This window comes from Naegleria gruberi, assembly GCF_000004985.1.
Source record: "Naegleria gruberi genomic scaffold NAEGRscaffold_31, whole genome shotgun sequence".
Classification (NCBI taxonomy): domain Eukaryota; phylum Heterolobosea; class Eutetramitea; order Acrasida; family Naegleriidae; genus Naegleria; species Naegleria gruberi.
In genome coordinates this window covers 359,197-385,590 of record NW_003163296.1, presented here as the reverse complement: position 1 = coordinate 385,590, position 26,394 = coordinate 359,197, and the positions used below count along the sequence as shown (strand labels likewise).

The window sequence follows — 26,394 nt, the reverse complement described above, 5'->3', positions numbered from 1 at the left end:
AAATTTTGTTCTCGTGGATTTAAACTTGACAGCCAAAGTTTAAAAGACTGACGTGACACAATGCTGTTATTTGCCAAAAAAAATGAAATTAATAACATTACTAGGTACATTTGTGTTCTGCTGCTTTCTCGCTGTTATCACGCATGCACAAAGCCAACCCTTTTATAATATCACCGCTATTGCAGGTGGTGGTTCTTTAATTGGTGATGGATTAGCACCAGCAAGTGCTCCGTTATATGGTCCTTATGGAGTTGCAATCAGTCCAAGTGGTGAAATTTATATTGTTGATACTGGTAATCAGAGAATTCGTAAAGTGACAACATATGGAAATATTTCAACCATTTCAACTGTTGCAGGAAATGGTAATGTTGGATATGTAGGTGATGGTGGTTTGGCAATAAGTGCTTCACTATATAGTCCTTATGGAATTGCAATCAGTTCAATTGGTGATATGTATATTGCTGATACTAACAATAATGTAATTCGTAAAGTAACAACATCTGGTATTATTTCTACTTTTGCAGGAACTGGAAGTGCAGGATATGATGGTGATGATGGTTTGGCAACAAGTGCTTCATTAGATCATCCTTTTGGAATTGCAATCAGTTCAAGTGATGAAATTTATATTGCTGACACTTACAATCAGAGAATTCGTAAAGTAACAACATCTGGTATTATCTCAACTGTTGCAGGAATGGAAATGCAGGATATGTGGTGATGGTGGTTTGGCAACAAGTGCTTCATTATATAATCCTTATGGAATTGCAATCAGTTCAAGTGGTGAAATGTATATTGCTGATACTAACAATAATATAATTCGTAAAGTGACAACATCTGGTATTATTTCAACTTTTGCAGGAACTGGAAATGCAGGATATGATGGTGATGGGATTTGGCAACAAGTGCTCAATTATACAATCCGTATGGAATTGCAATCAGTTCAAGTGATGAAATTTATATTGCTGATACTTACAATAATGTGATTCGTAAAGTGACAACATCTGGTATTATTTCAACTTTTGCAGGAATGGAGATGGATACAATGGTGATGGTGGTTTGGCAACAAGTGCTCAATTAAGCAATCCATATGGAATTGCAATCAGTTCAAGTGATGAAGTATATATTGTTGATACTGACAATAGTAGAATTCGTAAAGTGACAACATCTGGTATTATTTCAACTTTTGCTGGAACATCTTCTTTTGGTAATAATATTCCTGCTTCCAAGGCTATAATTTCACCAATGAATTCCCCTACCCTTAGTAATGGATATCTTGTTTTCGCGGATTCTACTAATCAAGTAAGACAAATAGACCTTTCCACCAAAACACTTTCTACTATTGCTGGCGTAATTGGTACTACAACTGTTGTACAATCATTCAACAACCCAACATTTGCCAAATATTACAACAATGTATTATATGTGCTTTATAGTAATAATTACCTAGACATGGTAACATCTTTTACTACTAGAATTGCAGGAAACGGTAATACTTTTTCTGGTTATAATGGTGACGGTGGTTTGGCAACCAGTTCTCAATTAAACACTCCCTCTGGAATTGCAATTAGTTCAACTGGTGAGATGTATATTGTTGATACTAACAATAATGTGATTCGTAAAGTAACAACATCTGGTATTATTTCAACAATTGCAGGAACTGGAACTTATGGATATAGTGGTGATGGTGGCTTGGCAACAAGTGCAAAACTAAGCGTTCCTACTGGAATTGCCATTGGTTCCACTGGCGAAATTTATATTGCTGATTATGGTAATCATAGAATTCGTAAAATTTCCACAGCTGGTATTATTTCAACAATTGCAGGAACTGGAACTAATGGATATAGTGGTGATGGTGGCTTGGCAACAAGTGCCAAGTTAAACACTCCCTCTGGAGTTGCCATTAGTTCAACTGGTGAAATTTATGTTGCCGATAGAGCCAATCATAGAATTCGTAAAATTACTACATCTGGTATTATTTCAACCGTTGCAGGAACTGGAGTTGTTACATATGGTGGCGATGGTGGTTTGGCAACAAGTGCCAAGATATATTTTCCTACTGGAGTTGCCATTAGCTCAACTAGTGATATTTATATTGCCGATAGTAACAATCATAGAATTCGTAAAATTACATCAGGAAACATTTTTACTGTAGTTGGTGGTATAGGCGACGGAATAGCTGCAACTGCAGCTTATATTTCTGCTACTACTTTTGAGTTTTCTGCAAATGGTGAAATTTATATTGCTGACACCAACAATCATAGAATTCGTAAAATCTCAACAGGTGGTATTATTTCAACAATTGCAGGAACTGGACTTGCAGCATATGGTGGCGATGGTGGTTTGGCAACAAGTGCTCATTTAAATAGTCCTACTGGAATTGCCATTAGTTCAAGTGGAGAAGTTTATATTGCTGATAGAATTAACAATAGAATTCGTAAAATCACAACAGATGGAAATATCACCACAATTGCAGGAACTGGACTTTCTGGATATAGTGGTGATGGTGGTTTGGCAACAAGTGCTCAATTAAATTATCCAAATGGAATTGCCATTAGTTCAAGTGGAGAAGTTTATATTGCTGATACTTCCAATTATGTAATTCGTAGAATAACAACAACTGGTATTATTTCAACGATTGCAGGAAATGGAATTATAGGATCCACTAATTTCATTAGTGATGGTTTTGCAACAAGTGTTAGATTAATTAATCCTACTGGAGTTGCCATTAGTTCAACTGGTGAAATTTATATTAATGATATGAATCTGATTAGAACCCTAACTCCTTGGTGCTCTACCAATTACTTTGGTCCAAATTGTGGGGAGTTTTATTGCTATGGTTTATTGAATAATCAATCAAACGTTTGCTCATCCCATGGAAGTTGTGCATCTCCAAATAATTGTTCTTGTGCAAGTGGTTATTATGGTGAAACTTGTCAATACTTTTATTGTAACTCTATTCCTTTCAACTCTAGCACAGTATGTTCATCGGTAGGAGCTTGTGTTGGTATGAATAACTGCACTTGTAATGCTGGATACTCTGGTTCGTATTGTCAAGACGTGGTCTGTAACGGTATTAGTTCTAAAAACACAATGGTGTGTTCTTCTCATGGTACTTGCAACTCTCCAAATAATTGCTCTTGTTTTGAAGGCTATTTTGGTAATGATTGTGAAGAGTTCAAGTGTTTCAATGTTAAGTTTAGTAATGCTTCTGTGTGTTCTGGAAAAGGAAAATGTGCTTCTCCAAATAATTGCACTTGTGAAATTGGTTATTATGGATCCAATTGTGAAATGTATAATTGTTATGGCTTATCCAAAAACAACTCAAATACATGTTCAGGTCATGGTGTTTGCACTTCATTCGATAATTGCACCTGTCAACAAGATTATTATGGTAATAATTGTGAAATTTTCAATTGTTATGGAGTATCAAAAACAGACACTAATGTATGTTCATCACATGGATCATGTCTATCTCCAAATAACTGTTCTTGCATTGATGAATATTTTGGAATTAATTGTGAAGATTTCAAGTGTTTCAATGTTAAGTTTAGTAATGCTTCTGTGTGTTCTGGAAAAGGAAAATGTGCTTCTCCAAATAATTGTACATGTGAAATTGGATATTATGGATCCAATTGTGAAATGTATGATTGTTATGGTATATCAAAAGTTAACTCAAATGTATGCTCAGCTCATGGAGTTTGTTCTTCATTCAATAATTGTACTTGCCAACAAGGTTACTATGGCAGTAATTGTGAAATATATGATTGTGATAATATTTCTAAATTGAATTCAAGTGTTTGTTCAAGTCATGGAACTTGTGTTTCATCCAATAACTGCACCTGTCAACAAGGTTACTATGGCAGCAATTGTGAAATGTATGATTGTAATGGTTTTGCAAAATCCAACTCTAATGTGTGTTCAGGTAATGGTGTTTGCTCTTCTTTGAATAATTGCACCTGTCAACAAGATTATTTTGGTAATAATTGTGAAAATTTCAATTGTTATGGAGTATCAAAAACAGACACTAATGTATGTTCATCACATGGATCGTGTCCATCTCCAAATAACTGTTCTTGCATTGATGAATATTTTGGAAGCAGTTGCAATCAATTTAATTGTTATGGAGTACATTTTATGAATAATACTGTTTGTTCTGGAAAAGGAAAATGTGCTTCTCCAAACAATTGTACTTGTGAAATTGGATATTATGGATCCAATTGTGAAATGTATGATTGTTATGGTATATCAAAAGTTAACTCAAATGTATGCTCAGGTAATGGAACTTGTTCTTCATTTAATAATTGTACATGTAAAGATGGTTATTATGGCAGTAACTGTGAGCATAAATCAGTTTCTTGCCCTGAAAATTGGTTTGGTGTAGATTGTTCATTGACTACCTGCTTTAGTATACCCTCAAACTCTATTTCTGTATGTGGTGGAAGAGGAAGCTGTAGTGGCCATGATCAATGCACTTGTAATGTTGGTTATACAGGTAAAGAGTGTGAACAAGTTGTTTGTTACGGTAAGACTGAAAGTGACAGCTTGGTTTGTTCTGGACATGGAAATTGTTCCAAACCAGATACTTGCACTTGTTTTGCAGGTTTCACAGGACTCAACTGTTCTTCAATGGTACCTGTTCCTTCTCCACAACCTTCCCCTAAACCTTCTCCAATTCCTCAACAATCTTCAAGTCCTTCTCCTAAACCTTCTCCAAAACCTGGCCCAAAACCAAGTCAATCTGTAAAGGTTCAAAATTCAAACATTACCACTCCTCAGGGAAGTTTCAAGTTAGCATCTGCAAATGCAACCCATCTTTCATTCTATTGCATTGTCATCTTGCTCGTTCAAATGATTTGGTGTTAATAAATCTCTTTTCCAAAGTACAAATTAGGTCATTTGTTCAATCAACTAATTCAAATAATATATATTTTCAACCATGGCAAATTCTTTTGGGATTGTACAATTGATATTTATTTTCCTTAAATATCTATTTTGATTTCATAAATTAAAAAAATTATTTACAACATGTTGAATTATTGGTTCTAGTTGTTTGATGTGTAGCTGTCATCTGCGCACGATGTTGATGTGACACATCCAAACTGACTTTATAACTCGATCCCAAATCATCCTGAGATATGGATGGTTGAGATGGGAGTGGTACTCGAATAGGTTCTGAAATATCATCATCCTCAATATTTCGTTTGGCTTGCTTTCTAGTATGATAAATATTCTTCAACAGCACTGAGAATGCTTCCTCCACATTTGTCGAGTCCAATGCTGATGTTTCCATAAATAGTAGATTTCTCTTTTCTGCAAAAATTTTACCTTCCTCTTCAGTGACTTGTCTCTGACCTGCCAAGTCACACTTATTTCCGATTACAATATAGATACATCCTTCCTCTCCTTGTTTACTAATTTCATTAAACCACTTTTCCAAATGTTCAAATGATTCCTTATTGGTAATATCATAAACCATCAATGCTCCATGAGCTCCACGATGATACTGAACAGATACAGCATGAAATCTCTCTTGTCCAGCACTTGAATCATGATAATAAACACATATATTCAATCATTATTAAATTATTAATATTTTGTAAATTCAACTAAATTCATATAAATTATCAACAACATACGTGTCCCATATTTGTCCCTTGATCGTAGCACCATCATACGAGATTGATTTTGATGCAAATTCTACACCTATCGTTGGTTTTGGTTGTGTATTGAAAATATTCTTTGTAAATCTGATAATTAAATTCGATTTTCCAACACCCGAATCACCCAATACAACCACTATTCATCATTCACCACCACACATTATTAAAATTATCATCATCAAATATTATTTCATCATTATACATTCATCATCACAATCATCAAATAATTATTAAATATTAATATTTCTAAAATTACTTCTTCCTACCTTTATACAAAAAATCACAATCCGACATTCTCAATAACAATACCCTCTATATATTCTACTACTCTACTACCACTACAACTTTAACAATAAAAAGGAACACAATAAACAAGAGCAATAACAAAATATTCTCGTGTTGTATTCTCACACAAAAATTCTCGGAATCAATTTACACCAAAAACAAAAAGAAGCTTGAAGAACAACACTACAGATACGCAGAGAGGAGGCAAGCCGATCTGAATCAGAATGTTTGTTGTGTGATTCGCGAAAGATTTGAATTTTTTTGAATTTTTTTGAATATTGATGAGATGCATTTGGTTAGGAGTCCTTATTTGGTTCGGAAATTTGACGAACAGTGGAAAGAATAGGTCAACTAAATGGCTTACTAAGATGAATCTCTATTTACAAAGAATTGAACTGTAAATATAAAAATTGTACAATTACATTTTTAATTAATTTATTTTTTATTTAAAATCATTTAAACTTTGAATTGGATAGTTAGTAAATGGTGGGAGTTAGATATGAATGCCTGGCATTAAACTGGATAACTATTTTGTGTAAAGTAAGTTTCCAATAACTGTAAACGAATGTCAATTACAAAAACTCATTTACTTTCCAATAACAGAGACGAAAGTCGGATTACGTACGATTTGACAATAATTTGATTTATAAGGAAACATCTCTTATATGAACAGCTTTTAACCAGTTGGAAGTTTCTACACTGTCAACTTCAGGTGAAACCTTTCAGATAAAAAAATGCAAGAGAAACCCATTAGTTTTGATCACCAGCAACAAGATAATTATCCCTATGTTGTATCGATCAATGATTGGCAAACCAATAAGAAGAGAAGAATTAAAAAGTGGGGTTTCCTTCCGTTTCGTCAATTTTCGTCTACGAATTATTTGAGTACTACAAAGGTATGTTTCATCTACTCGCGAGCGAATCGGAGTTTATCTTTAAATTTCAACTCATCTGATGAAACATTCTGAAACTGACCTTTCCGATAGTATACTTGGTGGAATTTTCTAATCCTAAACTTATTTCAACAAATGAAAAAAATCGGAAACCTTTATTTTCTTTTCATCGCCATCATTGCTTGGATTCCAGGAGTTTGGCCTTCAAGTCCAATCCTAGCACAAATCCCAATCATCATCATCCTTGTTGTAAATATTGTAAGAGAGGGAGGTGAAGATTTCTTTCGTTATCTCAAAGATCGAAAAGTAAATCACAAGAAAGTTCTCGTTCTGAAGAGTAGATCTCTTAAACAGGATGGGAATTCAATTACTCAATATTTGGACTTTGTAGAAATTTATACGAAACATGTTAAAGTTGGAGATTTGGTGAAAATTGAGGAAGATGAAGAATTTCCAGCTGATTTGCTGTTAGTTTCGTCTAATTTTGAGGATGGAAGTTGTAATATTGAAACAGCTAATTTGGATGGTGAATCTGCATTGAAAAGTAGATATTCTCCTCATAGTTTATCTAAATTTAATAATATTGACATGTTAAAAGATTTGAAAGGATGGATTAAATGTCAAATGCCAGATCACAATCTTTACAAATTCAAAGGAAGTGTTTGTTTAGAAGGTGAAAATAATGAATTTGGTATTAATCATCAAAATTTACTACTAAAAGGAGCAAAACTCAAATCTCCACATATTTATGGAATTGTAATCTATGCAGGAAAAGATACAAAAGTTGCAAGAAATGTTCCAAATCCAAAAGTCAAATTTTCTCACGTTAATTTGATGGGAAATTTCTTTACTGTTGTCCTTTTCATTTTCATGACAGTCATTATTTCCATTTTAGTAATATTGAATGCATACTATGAATTTACTTATTCGAAAAATGTTGCCTATTTGGGTAAATTGAAACCAATGGGAATTTCTGATGGATTATGGGTGGTTCACTCGATTTTAGTTTATATTGCAGCTTTGAATGTTTACGTGCCTGCTTCATTGTTTGTTGTTTTGGAATTTTTAAAGATTATTCAAGCGAGGTTCATTTCAGCAGATAATGAGCTAGTTCATAGAATGATGGATGTTCATACTGGAGAGGAGAAATTTGTTTCGTCTGCTGCAATTTCGAGTGATTTGCATTCTGATTTGGCAAGAATTGAATTGATTTTGACAGACAAGACTGGAACATTGACTGAAAATGAAATGAAATTGAAAAAGATTTGGGCTGTTGGACATTCTTCGTTTAATTGTGATTCAAGTATTGAGGAATCGATTAGAAATGGCCAACAATCGAGAGATTCCCTGACTAAATTAATGCTCATGTTGAACATTTCACTGTGTCACAATGTAACTATTCGAAAGTCGAAAGAAAGGGAAACCTATGATGGAGAATCATCAGATGAAGTAGCTCTGGTTCAAGGAATTTCCAATTACGGTTTCATTCTCAAGTATTTCTCAGACAAAAAGACAATTCTCTCCCTATTCGAAAAGGAATACACATTCGAAAGATTGGCAGAATTGGAATTTACACCAGAGAGAAAGAGAATGTCAGTTCTCTTCAAAATTCCAAAAGATTTCCTCAACGACTATCCCATCATTCAATCAGCCACTTCAACCATTCACAATTCGAATGGTGAAAGTGACATTGTGTTGTGTCTTACTAAGGGAGCAGATTCTTTCGTTTATCCTTTCATGGAAGAATCAGCCAAGGAAAATAGACAATTAATGGAAGATAGAGTTATGGAATTTTCTAAAGATGGTTTAAGATCCTTGGTGTTTGCTTTTAAATTTGTGGGAAATGATCAATTGAAACAGTGGATGGAAGATTATCATGCTTTGAAAACAAAGAGTTTGAATCATGATGAACAATTGGAATTGTCTCAAAGATTGGAAAAGGAAATGGAAGTTGGTTTATTACCTTGTGGAGTAACTGGTATTGAAGATGTGTAAGTAATGCACGTTTACAATTTTTTGTAATATTTTTAATAGTTTACAACAATTGGTTCCAGAAACTGTCAAATTTTTCACAGAAGCTGGTTTAAAGATTTGGATGTTGACAGGAGATGCCAAAGAATCTGCTTTACACATTGCAAGATGTTCAAAACTCATCGAAAAGGAATCTGATTTAATACTTTTAGATTCTTCCAGTGTTAAAGAGGAAAATATTCATTCGAAACTTTCCGAAATTTTACAAGAAACTGAATCAAGGGATAATGTAGAACTCGCAGTAGAAGGCCATTTCTTACATATATGTGAAAAACCTGACACTGTTTCATTACTTGTCAAATTATTACAAAAATGCAAAACTGTCATTTGTTTCAGATCAACTCCAAAGCAAAAATCAAGAATTGTCGAATTGGCAAGACACAAATTGAAAAAGAATTGTCTCGCTATTGGTGATGGTGCCAACGATGGTAAGTTTTTTCACATTTTTCAACAATTTTACAAAACAACATTACAATTATTTCAGTTCCAATGATTTTGAAATCTCAAGTAGGTGTAGGTATTATAGGAAAAGAAGGAACTCTTGCAAAACAATCGTCTGACTATGCCATTCCTAAATTCCACATGTTGAAACGATTACTGGCAGTTCATGGAAGATATTCATATAAGAGATCAGCTGTCTTTATTCAATATTCATTCTATAAGAGTAATGTAGTGTCTAGCTTGATGACCATTTATTTCTTTTATAATTTGTGCTCTGGACAATTGAATATTGAATCATTGGTCTTGACATTTCAAAATTATGTATTTACTTTGGTCAACCCAATTGTTTTTGGATTATTCGAAAAGGATATTGATGAAAGTTATTTGGAAGATTCAGAAACTGGACCTATTCTTTATAGAAAATTGAAAACTGATAACATTTTCAATTGGTATACCTTTTCAAAATGGGTATTTGGAGCATTCCTACATGGAACAATCATTTTCTTTTTCTGTACCTATGCAGCTGAGCCAGGATTACTAACAAATGGTCAATCGGATGGAATTTGGGCAATGTGTGCCTTATTGTATACCTGCGTGTTTGTTGTCATTACTCTCAAGTGTTATATTGAAATGGAGCATTTGACAATTATTCATCATGCTGGAATGATATTTTCAATCTTGTCATTTGTTATTTTCGTTGTAATTTTCACAATAATTCAATCAAGTATGACAAGTGTTTGGTTTGAGGCAATGAGATCTCCTAAATTCTGGTTAATTCTCTTGTTGTGTACTGTCACTTGTTTGGGAATTGATATTGCCTTGACAGGTTTTAAGAATATGGTTTGGCCTGATTATTATCAGAAATTGAAAATGAAATCTAGAAAATTGAAGAGAACTATGAAAGATAAGGAAAGTAATTTAGAATTGGCAAGTTACAGCACTGACACGATCATTGAGAAAATTAATTAATATATTATATTTCTTTTATTTAATCAGATTCATCTCCAACTGAAATTCTTTGATAATAATTTCCTTATCGTTTCTCAATTCCATTTCGAATAAATATTAATTCAATTAGAAAATGAAATTACAACATCAGAAAATTTCTCACATCTCTCTACAATCCTCTTTCTAGGTCCAATATGTGGATAATCTTTAAAATTGAAAGGTATTTCACATTTTACCATCAATTCTTTAAGTACATGAGGTTGTGGACCTTGTCTCCAAATAGTTCCTCTCATATCATCTGACATGTAGACAGTTCCATCATTGGACGGACAAATTGCCACAAAATTCTTCTTGTGAATCTTTTTCGTTAATGGTTTTTGAACAGCATCCAATTTAGCTAGAACATTATCATTTCCATTCATGGGATCAAAATTTCTCAAGAATAATCTTTCTGAATAATGTACAATTCCATTTCTAATTTTGATATCGAATGGTGTATGAGATTGCAGATCAGTGAATGGATAAATCTTGCCAGGAGTTTGTTTCTGTAACTTTCTTTCGCATGTTTCGACATTTCCATTCGGGAATAGTTTGGAAATTGTTGATCTGGTGGCAAAGTAAATGATTCCACTTTCATCTTGACATAAATTAGTAATGTAATATGTTTCCGATAGTAATGTCTTGATATTTCCATCCGATTGTATCATTCTAATCTTTCCATTTTCTTTATCAGCAAAAATTATTTGATCTAGTTCATTAATTATTATTCCACAAGGTTCGTTTAGTTTACATTCCAATGCATTTCCATCTTCATTATCACCTGCCTCACCAGTTCCTGCCACAGTATAAATATTTCCAAATCTATCAATCTTTCTAATACGATTTCCTTCTCTTTCACTAATAAACACTTCATTTCCTTTCGAAATACAAATCCCGAAAGGTCCCTCCAATTTCGACTCGTGTGCTGGCTTCCCATCTTTAGTTTCCATTCCTCCTCCAGCAATCACAACTACATGACCATTTCGGAGTGTTTTATAAACCTTTCCTTGAGAATTATCCACAATATACAACTCTCCATTACTTTCGAATAATGAAGTGGGACTAGATAATTGGAGTGGTGAACGTCCTTCTTTTTTAGCCTTGATGGGTGTTCGCTCTTCCCTTGTCGGTTGCTTGAGATATTGTGGCATGCGAAAAAAGACCATGTTGAGCTATTTTTTTAATGAGTTTACAACAGGAGATGAACTTTGTTTACAATAATTGTGATGGAAAATTGCAGAAAAATTTAAAATTGCTTATCATTAATTCTTTATTGACAAAGTGAGTTCTTTATAAGCATTAAGTAAAAAATTGGATGAAAAAGTTCAACAAATTCACCAGTGAAGAATTCCAAGTTTTGAATTGTCCAAATAAAGACAAATAACGGGTTAATAAAGGTTAAAAAAACAACAGAAAACATGGTCAATACATTGCTCTCTGCTTCTTCTGCTTTTTTTTTATTCTTTAGAGAGAATATATTGGTAAAAAGATAAAAGACTACAGCACCACAGGTTCCCAAGTTGTCTCCAACCTCAGTACTGATGTGGCTCGACGATGCTTAACTTCTCAAATCGGACGGGATGAGGTGCATTCATCGTGATATGGCCGTAGCCATTCATAATCATAAAATCTGAAACACAAGGACAATGACCCTAACTTTCCTTTATCAACATGCTAATATCTTTTTTTGGATAACATCATATTATTGGTAGTGATAAGATACATTTAAAAAGAATCAAAATTGTTTTTATAAATAAAGTAGGGAATTATAATAGTAGTATTTGTACAAAATGAGAACTCTACACATCGGTCTTAGCTTCTGTCTTTGTCTCGGTAGTAGTTGGGGTAGTAGTAGTAGTGGTAGTAGTTGTGGCAGGTTTAGATTTCTTTTCCTTCTTGTCCTTCTTATCCTTCTTCTTGTGGTCCTTCTTCTTTTCACCATTTTGTTCACTTGATTCACTGAACAAAGGAGACGATGAGCTTCCTTCCGAGTATAATTTATAGTGTTCTTGGTTATCATCTTGAACATAGGTCAAAATGTAAGCTTGTTGATCTAGAACATGTTGCAAACTAACAACAGTTACCTTAGTATCATCAATATGAATCCACTTTCCGCATCCATGTTGAATATAAGTACTATAATGTCCACTAGTAGCATCCTTTCCATGATGACAAATGACACTAGCAAGTCTATATTTCAAACTTGGTCTTCCAGAAATGGCCTTGACGTTTGGAACAACCTTTTCGTCAATATTCAATTCATAATCAAATCTAATACGCTTAGAAATCTTTTGAACTCCTTCAGTTGAAGAAAAGTCGAATCTTCTCAAATGTAAGAGGAGAACCTTTGGAAGTTGATAAATAGAAGACTTGGCATTCTTATCACTAACATTTTCTTCCTTGGTCATTTCTCTCAAGGCGAATTTAACACCCTTGATGTTTTCATCCTTGATTGGCAAATGCAAGCTAAAGAATGGTTCAACAACAGAACTTCCCTTGCTTTCACCTTGCTTTTGAACAAAGCTCTTCATCTTACCAGCGAAAGTACGAGCAATAACACTGCTATCACCCATTTCATGTTCACGCATTGGATTGGCCTTATTCTTCTTTCCAACTTCCTTCCATTCTTCACTGGTAGTTTCAGTGGATGGTTGTTCTGCTTGTTCAGAAGTTGCTTCTTGCTTCTTATTGCTCTTCTTCTTTGAAGCAGAAGGAGACTTTCTACCCAAAGTAGCTTCAGTCTTCTTCAATTCTTCGTGAAGTCTTTGCAAGATGTGATTCAAGAATTCGTGAGCATCATGTTGAGTACCCAAGAGGAAGGCATCTTCCAAGTTGGTTGATGATTGTTGAATATAATCAACAATATAACTTGGAACTAAATGTTCAGTAGAAGCATTGATAAAGTATTTTCTATCTTTCTTTTCACCTTCCTTTCCACTTTGTGGACGGTGAGTCTTCATGGTTTGATATTCGTTAACCAAACGGACAAACTTGTTGGTAAGTGGATATTCTTCATTGTCGAGAGAAATCTTTCCGAGTCTCTTCATTACATGATAGAATTGTGGAAGGGAGACCAAAGTTTGCAAAACAGCATTCATATAACAAGAATTGTTAATATTGGTCATTCCTCTTGGTTGAATAAAAACACCAACTTCGTCCAACAATGCTTGATCAACTTCAACTTCAGTTGATCTCAACAAGTTCTTTCCGGATTCATAATTCTTTTGTGGCTTGTTCTTTGCTTCAGTTGTTGTCTTTTCAGCAGTAACTGGCTTGGCAACAACAGTCTTCTTTTCGGATTTTGGCTTACTCTTCTTGGTAGAAGTAGCAGCACCATTAGAAGTTGGTTGTTGTTGTTGAGTAGTGGAGGTACTTTCTGGTTGATTACCTCTCAAGAGAGAAACCCAAGAGTCAGAACCTTGAACAGGTGTTGATTCAGTGGTAGAAAAGACCTTAATTTGAACAGGTTGAACAACAACTTGTTGTTGTCCTTGTTCAGTTGTTGTCTTTTCTTCCTTCTTTGGTTGTTGTTCCTTATTTTCCTTATTTTCCTTCTTCTTTTCGCCATTTTCCTTCTTCTTATTGTTACTTCTCTTGTTAGCACCACGGAATTGTCTTCTTCCACCAGTCTTTCTTTCTACAGTTTGGAAATCATCTTGAGCAGAAGCTTCAGTAGTGGCTGGTTGGGAAGTTGATGGTTGAGAGGCTTCCTTGTTCTTTTTAAAGTTCTTCTTTTTCTTTTCTTTTTGTTCAGAAGCAGCAGCAGCACCGTTTGGTTGTTGTTGGGTTTGTTCCTTTTGTTGTTCAACCTTCTTTGGTTGCTTTTCCTTCTTCTTTTCAGTTTTTTCTACTACTTGACTCTTCTTCTTTTCCTTTTGTTCAGCAGCCTTCTTTTCGAGTTCAGCTTGCCTAGTTTGCTCAATTTCGAGTTTACGTTGTTCCCAAAAGTTTTCGCTCATTGTTGTTATTTAGTTTTAAAAAAGGGGAGAGAAATTAATGATGATGATTTAGATGATGATGGATTATAGGAGGTTTCAATCTTCTTCAAATTCTTTGCCAATGACCACAAAATGATGATGATGACTTGTTCAATAAAAAAACGAGAGTCAAATGCGAGCTTTGCTGCTTGTTTGTGGCTTGAAGGAAATTGCGCTAGCGTTGTTTGTTGATTTTTTCTCCAACTTATTTTTGGGCGCTTCAACGCGAATGTTGTGTTTTCACACCACAAGAACCTTCTTCAGCTGCTCATTTATGCTTGGGTGATGACTTGCAATAATTTATTACAATAGACTTTTTCCTTGCATTCCGAGCAGGTAAAGATATCTATTTTTAAATGAATATCCTGCTGCAAGGGTAGCTGAGAGATGGCTAATGTGTGAAAAATATTTTGGTTGAAGGATTGTATTCGAAATTGAAGAGTGGAATGGCTTCTTATGTTCAATTACAACATGTTCATGAATACAAGAGAGAACGATGATGTCATGCTATTATCTTTATCATCTTTTTGTATTGTGAATCAAAAGAAGCATCTCATAAAAAGATTAAATTTGTAATTTAAATTTTAATTTAATAATTAGTATTACATTTTTACAATAATTATTTATCAATAGAACCAATTAATTCCAATTAAATAGATTGTGTAGCATTAGCTTCAGGTGATTTAGCAGTAACATCTCCCACATCTTCATCATCTGATGAAACTGTTTGAATTTGTTCCTCAATTTCCTTAATTTCCTTCAACAACCATTCATTACCCAAAACTGCAAAATCATCAGGATCATAATCCTCAAAATCATCATCTTCATCCTCTCCCAAGACTGGAATATCTGTCGATTTTCCATCAACAGAAGCAACATTAGGTGTTCCGACTGGTTTCTCCTTCAACAATGGACTCTCACCAATTTCCTCCACAACAATACCACTTTTTACATTGCCAGCAGCAGAAGGTGTTGTGCTACTTTTTTCTTCTTGTGAATTTACAGAATTGGCGGTAAAAATTATCAAACAAAAAAGAGCAACAATCATCATGAAGGCTAACAGAGAGGCTTTGAACATTTTCCTTCCCGATGACGATGGTTGTATTAATGAGGATGATTTTGTTAAAGAAAACAGATCAGACATTTTTTTTGTATTTTAATAATAATAATCAATCACGATCGGAAAAGGTTTTATGGTAGAATGACAATTGACTTGGGTTGATATTTGGTCGGAATTGTGATGAGGCAAACCTTGATGACAATTACAGTTTTTTAAACCTGCCTTTGCATTTGATCTTTGTAAAACTCTTTAAAGATTTTGTTTAACGAATCATTGCTTACCGTAACTACGTTCCAGTCAATCAAAGAGTTGGCGGCATTGTAGTTACTTGAAATGATTCGGTCGAAAAGCTTATGATTTATTGAGCCCTCTATCCTCACTCGTTTTATGTCATTTAATTAACACCTGTCAAGTTTTAAAAATCATCAAAAAATGTCATTTCGGCCAACACAGCCTTCTCCTTCGTCCTCCAACAACTCTCCCATACCAACCACATCATCATCAACCTCTCCTTCCATATCTTCTTCACTCAAATCAACATTCTTTAAAACATTAACGGGAGGTAATAATCAAACACCAACAACTTCACAAAGTTTTAAAATCAGTGGACCAAAGACAACAACAAATAATGCTACATCGGCATCAGGATCAGCAGAATCAATTCTGACTTCAAAACCAAGTAACAATTTAAAAACAATAACATCTGGAAGTCAAATGTCAGTTCAGGAAATGGTCGAGAAAATTAACATTTTACAAACACAATTATTTATCGTGACAAAGGAGAAGCAACAATTAGAATACAAAAATCAGTTGTTAGAACAAGAGAATCAACAACTTCAAAAACTTGTCAAATCAAATCCAAAGAATACACAACTTTCCCATCACGATTCTAAAATTGATTCACTTGTGAAAAAGTATGAGAAAATACAGGAACATAACATTTCTCAATTAGGAAAAACAAAGGTTAGTTAAAAAAACATCCTATTTCAATTTTAATAACAATGTGTTAAAAAATTCTCTCTTAACAGAAAAACGAAGAGACACTAGTTTCCAGTGATACTGAAGAAGATACAGATTCTGAATCGAGTACAACACTTTCGAGTGGATCAAGTTTCAAACTTCCTGGATTGACTGCTTCAAATGATGATCTATCCTCGAATGATTCATCGACTGTTAATGATCATTTGGATGTTGACAAGTTATTGGTAAATGCAAGAGAAAGAAAGAAGAGACTTCCATCAGTATTCAGAAAGGAATCTCCTCTAATTCTCAACAAGACCAATTCATCTTCATCCCTCACAAATACAATTGAGAAGAAATCATCAAATTTATCTGTGGATAGTGTTTCTTCTTCATCTTCCACAACAGCAGCAACAACAACAGTACAATCAATCAGAGAAAAGGATAAGACAACAAACGGCAAACTGATCATTGAATATCCTGTCAATCCAATTTTCAACAAATCTCAACAGTCATCATCCAATGGAAAGAGAGTAACTAAAGGTGCCAGAGTATCACTCATTCAAATGGATGACTTGTTTTCTGAGCTTGTTCAAGGATTTGTTGTTGGTAATGACTCTAAATTGAGTTGTGAAGGAGAGGCTAATGGTGCTGCCAAATATGCAACTGAAACCTTTTCCAAGGATATTATTCAACAATGTAAGGAATATATTCAAAAAGAAAAGGCCTCCCGTGGACTCAATGAGGGAGAAGTCTTTTGCAGTACTTTCTCAATGCCAAATCGTACTAATGGACAATGTCATTTGATCCATCTCTTTACTGGCAGCTCATCTTTACATGTTATTCCATCAAAGAATTCCACTGATTTGGATGGCGTGAATTTGGATTCTAACGAGTTGACCAAAACCAAATTTTATCACTCCCTTAGTAATGCTGTAAGAAATGCTTTGGAATGTGTTGATACTCTCGAATGTCAATCTATTGCATTTGCACCATTTTTAGCTCATAATGGCCAAAAGATTGTTCCACAATACGGTCTTTTGAAGAGTCAATGGGTGGCAGCTGCCAGATGTTTTTTCAGATCAACATTTGAACATTGCATTGAGAATCGTCTTTCATCTACATTGTTAGATATTCGTTTTATTGTAACATCCGAAGAAGAATCAAAAATTTTGAAACATCACTTTGATTTGGATTTCCAATTCTTTATTTTCAATTTTGTTAAATTCCAAGCTCAATTTTCCAAACCAGCATCAAATGCCATGAGCATGAGTGTCACTCAAATTCCAAAGGAAGAAAGCCAAAAAGAAAAGGATCCAAAAGACTACTACGACTATGACTTTACTCAAACCAATCAAAAATATGAAGAGGATTCACCAGAAAATATCATGTGGATGGAATCTACAGATGAAGAATCTGATCAAGCCATGGAAATCAAGTGTGCAACCTTGGACAAGCTCATTGAACGTGTAACTTTTTACAAAAATTATGATAATGCCTATTTGTATGCCTTCTTGCTCACTTACCGATCTTTCACAAGTCCACATGACTTGATGGATAGACTTTTTTCCAGATATAATCTCCCTCCACCAAATCCAAAAACCATTACAAAGAATGAGTTTGCCAAGTGGCAAGAAGAAGTTTTACAACAAGTCAGACTCAGAGTTACCCAAGTAATCAAATTCTGGCTTGAAAATCACTATCATGACTTTGAAAATGATGCCGAATTATTAGAAAAGGTTAAAAAATTGAGTACCGTTATGGAAAATACTCAAGGAAAACACTTTGCTACCCAATTATTGAATTCTATTAAGAGACAACAATCTCTTACCACAAACAATGTCGAGGTTTTCGTAAAGATTGAGACAGCTGTCAAGTTTCCTAAAAAATATAGACCAGGAAAGGATGATTTGACCAAGTTTGATATTCTAGAATGGCCAAGTGCTGAAATTGCTAGACAAATAACTCTCATTGAATATAACATGTTTAAATCAATTAGACCAAAGGAATGTTTGAATCAATCATGGAATAAGGAGTCAAGAGAGGAAAAGGCCTATAACATCTTCCAAATGATTACTTGGTTCAATCGTGTCAGTAGATGGGTTGCAACCAAGATTTTGAGCGAACCAAGTCTTAAAGAAAGAAAGACAATCCTCACCAAGATGATTCAAATTGCTGAAGAGTGTAGAAAATTGAATAATTTCAATGCTGTTTTTGAAATTGTCAGTGGTTTACAAAATTCTGCAGTTCACAGACTTAAAAAGACATGGGAAGCACTCAAGAGCGAAAGTAGAAGAGATCATGAAGAATTACTGGCCATCATTAGTGGTGACAATAACTTTAGAGCTATCAGACATGCCATTCTCTATGTTAAACCACCATGTATACCATACATTGGAGTCTTTCTCACTGATTTGACATTTATCGAAGATGGTAATCCAAACGTTCTCAATGATAAGATTAATTTCATCAAGAGAAGAAAACTTGCCATGCTCATCAGAGACATCCAAACCTATCAACAAACTCCATACTCCCTCCAAAATGTTCCAGAGCTACAAGAAAGACTCAAGAATATTCACAATATGGACGAAGACAAACTTTACAAGCTCTCCTTAGATTACGAACCTAGAACAAAACCTGCTGTAAACTATTAATGTATTAATAATATTATTTTAAATAATATTTAACAATTTTTAATTTTCAAAATTGAAAAAAATGTTCACACAATACTGTTGGAAATCATCACAGCAAATTCTCCCATCATACGGAAGGAAATTAAAATCGGCGTCATCCTTCTTGATGAGTCGATATTCATCATCACTGTTAAATAATACTAAAAGAAGGAATTTTAATTTAACATTCAAGGAAAAGGTCGATGGATTTGATTTGGAAACATCTTTGATTAAACCTTGTCTAGGGTTTTTTAATCATGCTATTGAGCAGTCGAATGGAGAGGCCTTTATTTGTCTATATGATAATGAACAGGAAAGAGTTGAATTGCCACTCGGATTGTTATCTCTTTTATTTAACAAACATCCAATGATTGAGAAACATTTAGAGAGGAGTCTGTTGAAGAAGCCACAAGAGGAGGAAGAAATCGAGCAAATAATCTATAGAAAAGCAATGAGTGAAGAGGCATTTGTAGAGGTACTAACTGAATGGTCAATATTTGGTGGAGCATATGTGGAAAGGGCTGAGAATTCACTTGCTCTCGATTGGGCACGTGAGAGCATTGACTCAATGAAGAAATTTATTGTCAATCGTGTTGGAAATAAGGATTCTCTTGTCAAATTAGAACAAGCTCACATGATTGACTTGTACATGATGGATTCCTTATTGGAAAGTGATTTGGAAACAGAACTAGAAGGAAATTGGACTCGTTGGATCAATAGAAATCAACCAAACAAGGATTTGAAACATTTCTTCAATAGGACCATGTGGGATAAATTAATCTTGTGTGAATTTACAATAACCAATAATCAAACAGTTTCAAAACCAATTTATTTAATTTTAGGAATAACAGATAAGGAATAAATTATTCCTCATCCTGATATTTAATTTCCAATTCGCACACATTTCTAACACCCTTAAATCCTGCTCCTTCATACAAATGAATTGCCGATGGATTGGACAAGTCAGCAAACAAGAACAAACATTGACATGGCTCTCCAGTCAATTTGGGTTTTTCAACAAGTAAATCTTTGGCCATTTGATGCACAATGTAACTTCCAATTCCCTTTCCTCTTTCGTCTGGAATACTCATTACACATGAAACTCTGGCTGATTGAGGAAGTGGATTGGCCATACTGATGGCAATCATTTTGGATGGATTTTCCTTTCGAATGCAATAGTAAGCATTTTGGCGGGAAGCAGTTCTACTAAGAATAAACTCCATGATATATTCTCTACTGTTTTGTTCCTTTTCTGGAAAGACAGTTTTGTAAAATTCCTGTAATCTATCAAGATATTCCTCTACACGATTAGTTTCGTGTAAATCTAGAATGTGAAATTCTAAATCTTGATAATCTCTTTTAAGAGGTGTTAAATCTTGCAAACTCAATCGATAGGTTGTCATTCCAATATTTCGAATAACATTCAATTTTTGATTAGGATAAAGCAGTTCTCTTTCTTTACAATATTCTTGAATAAACCATTCAGATTCTTCATCATCTGATAAAATTCCATTACATTTCCTTCCATAAGTCGAAATCATTTCTTCTACTGCTTTAAATTCTCCTTCAATTCTCAAAGTTTCGTAATCATTTCTCAAAAAGAATCCAATCAAACTCTTCAATATTACCCTTCTCTTCTCCATCTCTTTCGAATAACTTGTCAGAATCAAGAATGGAATAGTCCACACAATTACCATCTGAATATTTCCCTCCAAATCTTCAATACTCATCAAGAACCTCTTATCGGAAGAAAATCGATTCGGAGTTTCAATGCAAGATTTTATAATTCCCAACACGAGATTATTCTCTGCTGGAAATTCCATCAGATAGGAAGAGGTGTAATCCCAGAATTGTTCTGCACTTGAAAATAATTGTAATTTAAATGATTGCTCATCATCATTTAGATTTGGCAAATGATAGGATGTAGTTCTAATCGATAATTGGGACATTTTTTTTTGTTTTTTTGAAAGCAATTTGGATTTTCCAATGTTATTTTAAGAATTTGAGTGAAATTCAATTTTGATTAAGCAGTAGAAAAGATCTTTGAAAATAATGATGAAAATTGGGTGCATTTTGGAAAATGTTTATTTTTCAAATCGTTTGCTTTCTAATTGATCGACTAATTGTTGTGGAGTATTTCCATCCGAGTCACTTGGTTTCCACAATGTTCCCTTAGCTTCATCACATTCAGTTGGGAATAATGTCTTTCTGTTTTGAATGCTAGCTGGTAGAATATCATACAAGACATGCACACCTTCAATTCCTTTAAGACAGTATGGCCCAAGGAAGTTAACGACAGGTGACTTGGTTTCACCTCTGAATATTAGCTCAGAAAGTCTTGTCATGATTTCGTGATATAAATTCTCGTGAATGACAATTTGGCCACCCACTGCAATACTTCCAACTCTTGCAGCTTGATTCACATCATTGCCGAAATAGTCAACTTTATCCATGGAATCTTTTTTGACATCTGGTTTACACATTCCACCTCCCATTCTCACTCTCAATCCTCTGAATATCATTTTACCAACATTGTCAACTTCGAATTTTGCATGTTCTTGATCCATTAAATGTTCTGGCCAATCTAATTTCATCAATTCCACCTGACTTCTCAACATCCATTTCAAAGCATTGATTGGATCTCTGAATGCGACCATCAATCCATCTCCTTGTGATTTACATTCATATCCCTCGTACTCTGCAAGCAATTTTCTTAGTAGTTGATTGTGAAGCTCGAGAGCAATTTTCATATCATCAGGAGCTGCATTCCATAATTTTGTTGATTGTTGAATATCAGTGAAAACAATTGGGAATGATTCATCCTTTTCTGTTGGTGCATAGACGAGAATTCTGTTCCTTCTTGCCACGTGCCTTCTCCAAACAATGAATGCACAGGCACCAATAATTGCAGCAACCAGTAGGGCACATCCTAAAACTGAAACAATGACAGCGATGATAACATTTGAATAGTTAACTTTTCCATTACAAATAAAAACTGTTTCAGTTGTTAGATCATAGCAAAATTCGTGTGAGGTTGGACCATAATTTGGTGCTACTAAATCAGAATAGGTATTCAAGACTGTTCCATCGGCTAGTCCTGTTTTGAAGTGCTTAAGAGCTTCGTCCACAAATTGAGAATCGTAGGATCCATTGGCTGGAGCTAACGATTTAATAACTCCAAATTTGTAAGCAATATCAATTGTTTGATTGATACGAGAAACATTCAATGAACCAATTCCATTTAAATTGGCAGGCCAAATTAATTTGTTGACTTCTCTCACTGACCAAACTTGATGTGCACTCTTATCTGGCATTAAATTGAAACATTTTGTTTCATAATCTCTACATGTAATCAATCCCTTAATAGTGGCTTTCAAGAAACGAACTAGAATGTCCTTATTTTTGATTGGATTAGTGTCATACCATGCCTTGTTCATCACAATACAATCTTCCAACATGGCAGTCTGTTCTGCATTGAAATCCAAGATATTTAAATCTCTTCCAATCGAATACAATTCTTCAGTTGATTTTCCATTTGAATCTTTCTTTGCAGTCATCAAAAGATTTCCCAATTGATCATATCCCATTGCCATAATAACATCATATCTTAATAGTTTAGCATTAATAAAACAACAAATCCAAGTTAAAAGACACCTACCTTTCAGGTTGTTCCAACAATGGTAAAATTGAGAAAGATTGCAATCTCAAGCTCATTTCTGTTTTTGGATCCATTCCATGTTTCTTAATGGTTGCTAATAAGGAGTAATCATTACCAACCCAATAACCAATATTCTTCCCCTTAAACTGTGGAAAAGAGGAAATCCCTGATTCTGTCCTCGAAACCATTGTCAATCCACCTCTCGAATAATGTTGGAAAATATTTACAAAATCTAAGCCCAGCTCTCTATTGACCAAAACTCTCGAATATAGGAAAACTCCCAATTGAGCTTCACCACTTTTAATTACTGCTATTGGATCAGCATTAGGTCCACCTATTTTATAAGAGAAGATACCAACACCAGATCAGTAACAACAAGGTTAATAGTACAATACACATGACAACATACCCAATTTGATAACAACATTCAAACATTCATTATCATAAAATCCCATCTCAACAGCTGCTTGAAAGGCACCATACTGTGCCTGCATCACCCAATTTGTTTGTATATTTATATTATCAACACCATTAGGACAAGTAATGGCCTCTACCCAATTGATCATCATCACAATTAAAAGTAGTACAATAAATAAGAAGGTTGTAAATAAGGTCTTTCCTTGATGAAAAGAATATAATTTCATTTTCTTTATATCATCAACAAGCCCTATTTGATGCAGCAGATATGTATTCTTTCTTTTTGAATTGAATATTGCCATCATCATTTTAGTCTATACCAATCAATCCTTAATCTCTCTCTAAAAACTACAATAAAGTTGTTGATGTGATGGTTTTTTCTTCTTGAATAGAAGTTATTAATTAGCGGAGGAGGGTTGAATCAGTATAGCAAAGAGATGATTTCTTGTGAGGTCAAACGGGATGATTACTAAGGGCACGAAATTAGGCTTTACAGATCTTTATTTGGTCGTTTTTGCAGTACACATCAGACCAAACTGCCATAAAGGGTTGCGAATATTAAGCGCCAAAGTGTCCTTAAGAAATAATGTTGAGGTTCTTAAAAGGTTGGACTTTAACGATTTTGGAGATTGAGGATCTCATTGTTTAGTCTACTGTCCATCACAGGAGGGGCTTGAATTCCTTAAATTTCATTGCTAGATTTCTCTCCTGAACCTTGAGCTTCTGGTTCGTCCATTATATCTGTGGTTGTGGCAATGATTGCTGTTTCTTCAAGTTCCTTAATTAGAAGTCCTTTTGCTTCATCGAAAATTGGTGGAAAGAGAGATTTTCTAAAGTGAATACTTGCTGGCAATATGTCATACAGAGCATGAACTCCGTCAATTCCTTTAAGCATGTAGAAACCTAGAAAATTGAACGGTGGAGCTTTTGTTTCTCCTCTAATGATGAGGTCCGTAAGTTTGTGTGAAACTTCCTCATACAAATTTTGATGAATGACAATTTGGCCACCCACTGCAATGCTTCCAACTCTTGCAGCTTGATTCACATCATTACCTAGATAATCAATCCGTCCAATTTTGTCCCTTTTTACATCTGGTTTACACATTCCACCTCCCATTCTCACTCTCAATCCTCTGAATATCATTTTACCAACATTATCAACCTCAAATTTTGCATGTTCTTGATCCATTAAATGTTCTGGCCAATCCAATTTCATTAATTCCACTTGACTTCTCAACATCCATTTCAATGCATTGATTGGATCTCTGAAAGCGACCATCAATCCATCTCCTTGTGATTTACATTCATATCCTTCATATTCATCTAATAATCTCCGCAGCAATTGATTGTGAAGTTCCAGAGCAATTTTCATTTCCTCTGGGAAGGCATTCCATAATTTTGTTGATTGTTGAATATCAGTGAAAACAATTGGGAATGATTCATCCTTTTCTGTAGGGGCAAACATTAGCAATTCTCTTCGTTTCTTCAAGAGAGTAAAGCCAAACGCAATGGCCAACAGTCCCAAAACGGCAGACATTACCATCACACTTCCCAATACTATTCCTACAACAAGTACAGTTACACGAAGGGTATCAAGTTTTCCATTACAAATGAAAACAGTATCAGTTGTAACGTCATAGCAGAATTCGTGTGAGGTTGGACCATAGTTTGGTGCTACTAAATCAGAATACTTATCTGAAATACTTCCATCCGCTAGTCCTTTTCTAAATTGTCGCATGGCTTCTTCAACAAATTGAGAATCATAAGATCCATTAGCTGAAGCTAATGAATTAATTACTCCAAATTTGTAAGCAACGTCTATAGTTCTGTTCAATAAGGTAGTATTCATCCATCCTACTCCATTTAAATTAGCAGGCCAAATTAATTTGTTGACTTCTCTCACTGACCAAACTTGATGTGCACTCTTATCTGGCATTAAATTGAAACATTTGGTTTCATAATCTCTACAGGTAATCAATCCCTTAATAGTTGCTTTCAAGAAACGAACTAGAATGTCCTTATTTTTGATTGGATTGGTGTCATACCAAGCCTTGTTCATAACAATACAATCTTCCAACATGGCAGTTTGTTCTGCATTGAAATCCAAGATATTTAAATCTCTTCCAATCGAATACAATTCATCAGTCGGTTTTCCACTTGAATCTTTCTTTGCAGTCATCAAAAGATTTCCCAATTGATCATATCCCATTGCCATAATAACATCATATCTTAATAGTAAAATGTTTAGAAAAAAATTAAAGGTAAAAAGTCAAGAAAATATTAACCTACCTTTCAGGTTGTTCCAACAATGGTAAAATTGAGAAAGATTGCAATCTCAAGCTCATTTCCGTTTTGGTATCTATATTATATTTCTTCATTGTGGCAAGCAGGGAGTAATCATTACCAACCCAATATCCAATATTCTTCCCTTTGAATTGTGGGAAGGTTGATATCTCAGATTCTGTCCTCGAAACCATTGTCAATCCACCTCTCGAATAATGTTGGAAAATATTTACAAAGTCCAAGCCAAGCTCTCTATTGACCAAAACTCTCGAATATAAGAAAACTCCCAATTGAGCTTCACCACTTTTAATTACTGCTATTGGATCAGCATTAGGTCCACCTTTTTTATCATATAATTTGAGGCATGTTGATCCACATCATCGTTGTACATAATACAATGATAACATTATCATAAAATATTTAACATTGTTATAGATGTAAGATCATGTCAACAATGTTCAACATTTCTTGTACAACATACCCAATTTGATAACAACATTCAAACATTCATTATCATAAAATCCCATCTCCACTGCTGCTTGAAAGGCACCATATTGTGCTTGCATCACCCAATTTGTTTGTATGTGAAGATTATCCACTCCGTTTGGGCATGTTATCGCCTCTACCTTTCCAACAAGGCATGTATCATGTGAGAAGAAGAAGAAGAAGCATATGAGGAAGAATAGGCTTTTGAACCTTAGTACCACATTTAATATTGATGGTACCGAGTGTGATGCTGAAGACGAAGAATCATCACAATCAACACTACGTGTTGTTTCTACTTTACACTTGGAAACTTTTCTTGTTTTGTTCCTCTTTGGATGCAGCAGTAGTACATCCTTATGGTGCCTTAATTTACATGATGATGTTGATGTTGATGGTAATGGTCCATTCTCCTTCATCATCTGATGATTACAAACAATAATATTAGAGGGCTCTATCCGAACATGATTTACTTCCTTTCCGCAAGGCATATCTCACTCGCTGATGAAAATGACGTCTCCGTGTGTGGATCTCTTTCCTCCGTAGAAGGGCGGTTTTTTTTTGTTTCGATTTTTCTTAATTGTTAA

The 26,394-nt window shown here is 34.4% G+C and overlaps 9 protein-coding genes across 10 annotated transcripts; 2 read left to right on the top strand and 7 right to left on the bottom strand.

Annotated features, from left to right (window-relative positions):
- Positions 1–162: 162 nt before the first annotated feature.
- Positions 163–5,954, bottom strand: NAEGRDRAFT_60727 (rab family small GTPase; the record flags this gene model as incomplete). The annotated part of the gene is made up of 5 exons (XM_002675862.1): positions 163–242; positions 3,484–3,487; positions 5,243–5,540; positions 5,637–5,796; positions 5,927–5,954. The coding sequence occupies 5 exons, from the start codon at positions 5,952–5,954 to the stop codon at positions 163–165; spliced, it is 570 nt and encodes a 189-aa protein (XP_002675908.1).
- A 725-nt stretch (positions 5,955–6,679) lies between these two features.
- On the top strand, positions 6,680–10,279 carry NAEGRDRAFT_68970 (uncharacterized protein; the record flags this gene model as incomplete). Its single annotated transcript, XM_002675946.1, has 4 exons — positions 6,680–6,841; positions 7,106–8,829; positions 8,873–9,297; positions 9,354–10,279. The coding sequence occupies 4 exons, from the start codon at positions 6,680–6,682 to the stop codon at positions 10,277–10,279; spliced, it is 3,237 nt and encodes a 1,078-aa protein (XP_002675992.1).
- A 101-nt stretch (positions 10,280–10,380) lies between these two features.
- On the bottom strand, positions 10,381–11,463 carry NAEGRDRAFT_68969 (uncharacterized protein; the record flags this gene model as incomplete). The annotated part of the gene is made up of 1 exon (XM_002675861.1): positions 10,381–11,463. The coding sequence occupies one exon, from the start codon at positions 11,461–11,463 to the stop codon at positions 10,381–10,383; it is 1,083 nt and encodes a 360-aa protein (XP_002675907.1).
- A 558-nt stretch (positions 11,464–12,021) lies between these two features.
- NAEGRDRAFT_80172 (ubiquitin carboxyl-terminal peptidase) lies at positions 12,022–14,472 on the bottom strand. Its single transcript, XM_002675860.1, has one exon. It carries the CDS (start codon positions 14,254–14,256, stop codon positions 12,097–12,099), a length of 2,160 nt encoding a protein of 719 aa, XP_002675906.1. The 5' UTR covers positions 14,257–14,472; the 3' UTR covers positions 12,022–12,096.
- A 451-nt stretch (positions 14,473–14,923) lies between these two features.
- Positions 14,924–15,352, bottom strand: NAEGRDRAFT_68967 (uncharacterized protein; the record flags this gene model as incomplete). Its single annotated transcript, XM_002675859.1, has 1 exon — positions 14,924–15,352. One exon carries the CDS (start codon positions 15,350–15,352, stop codon positions 14,924–14,926), a length of 429 nt encoding a protein of 142 aa, XP_002675905.1.
- A 414-nt stretch (positions 15,353–15,766) lies between these two features.
- On the top strand, positions 15,767–18,948 carry AM13 (uncharacterized protein; the record flags this gene model as incomplete). 2 transcript variants are annotated; one of them, XM_002675945.1, is made up of 2 exons in its annotated part: positions 15,767–16,297; positions 16,363–18,948. In XM_002675945.1, 2 exons carry the CDS (start codon positions 15,767–15,769, stop codon positions 18,946–18,948), a joined length of 3,117 nt encoding a protein of 1,038 aa, XP_002675991.1. The 2 variants fall into 2 exon arrangements, with proteins under 2 accessions (XP_002675991.1, XP_002675990.1); XM_002675944.1 differs by having other exon boundaries at positions 16,064–16,297.
- Positions 18,949–19,764: 816 nt separating this feature from the next.
- NAEGRDRAFT_80171 (GCN5-related N-acetyltransferase) lies at positions 19,765–20,915 on the bottom strand (the record flags this gene model as incomplete). The annotated part of the gene is made up of 1 exon (XM_002675858.1): positions 19,765–20,915. One exon carries the CDS (start codon positions 20,913–20,915, stop codon positions 19,830–19,832), a length of 1,086 nt encoding a protein of 361 aa, XP_002675904.1. The 3' UTR covers positions 19,765–19,829.
- Positions 20,916–21,050: 135 nt separating this feature from the next.
- On the bottom strand, positions 21,051–23,079 carry NAEGRDRAFT_68964 (uncharacterized protein; the record flags this gene model as incomplete). Its single annotated transcript, XM_002675857.1, has 3 exons — positions 21,051–22,572; positions 22,625–22,958; positions 23,034–23,079. The coding sequence occupies 3 exons, from the start codon at positions 23,077–23,079 to the stop codon at positions 21,051–21,053; spliced, it is 1,902 nt and encodes a 633-aa protein (XP_002675903.1).
- A 644-nt stretch (positions 23,080–23,723) lies between these two features.
- On the bottom strand, positions 23,724–25,890 carry NAEGRDRAFT_68963 (uncharacterized protein; the record flags this gene model as incomplete). Its single annotated transcript, XM_002675856.1, has 3 exons — positions 23,724–25,269; positions 25,331–25,664; positions 25,806–25,890. 3 exons carry the CDS (start codon positions 25,888–25,890, stop codon positions 23,724–23,726), a joined length of 1,965 nt encoding a protein of 654 aa, XP_002675902.1.
- Positions 25,891–26,394: the final 504 nt, after the last annotated feature.

Bases quoted from the DNA above. Each gene is read 5' to 3' on its own strand.
- NAEGRDRAFT_80172 (XM_002675860.1), bottom strand. From the start codon at position 14,256: ATGAGCGAAAACTTTTGGGAACAACGTAAACTCGAAATTGAGCAAACT.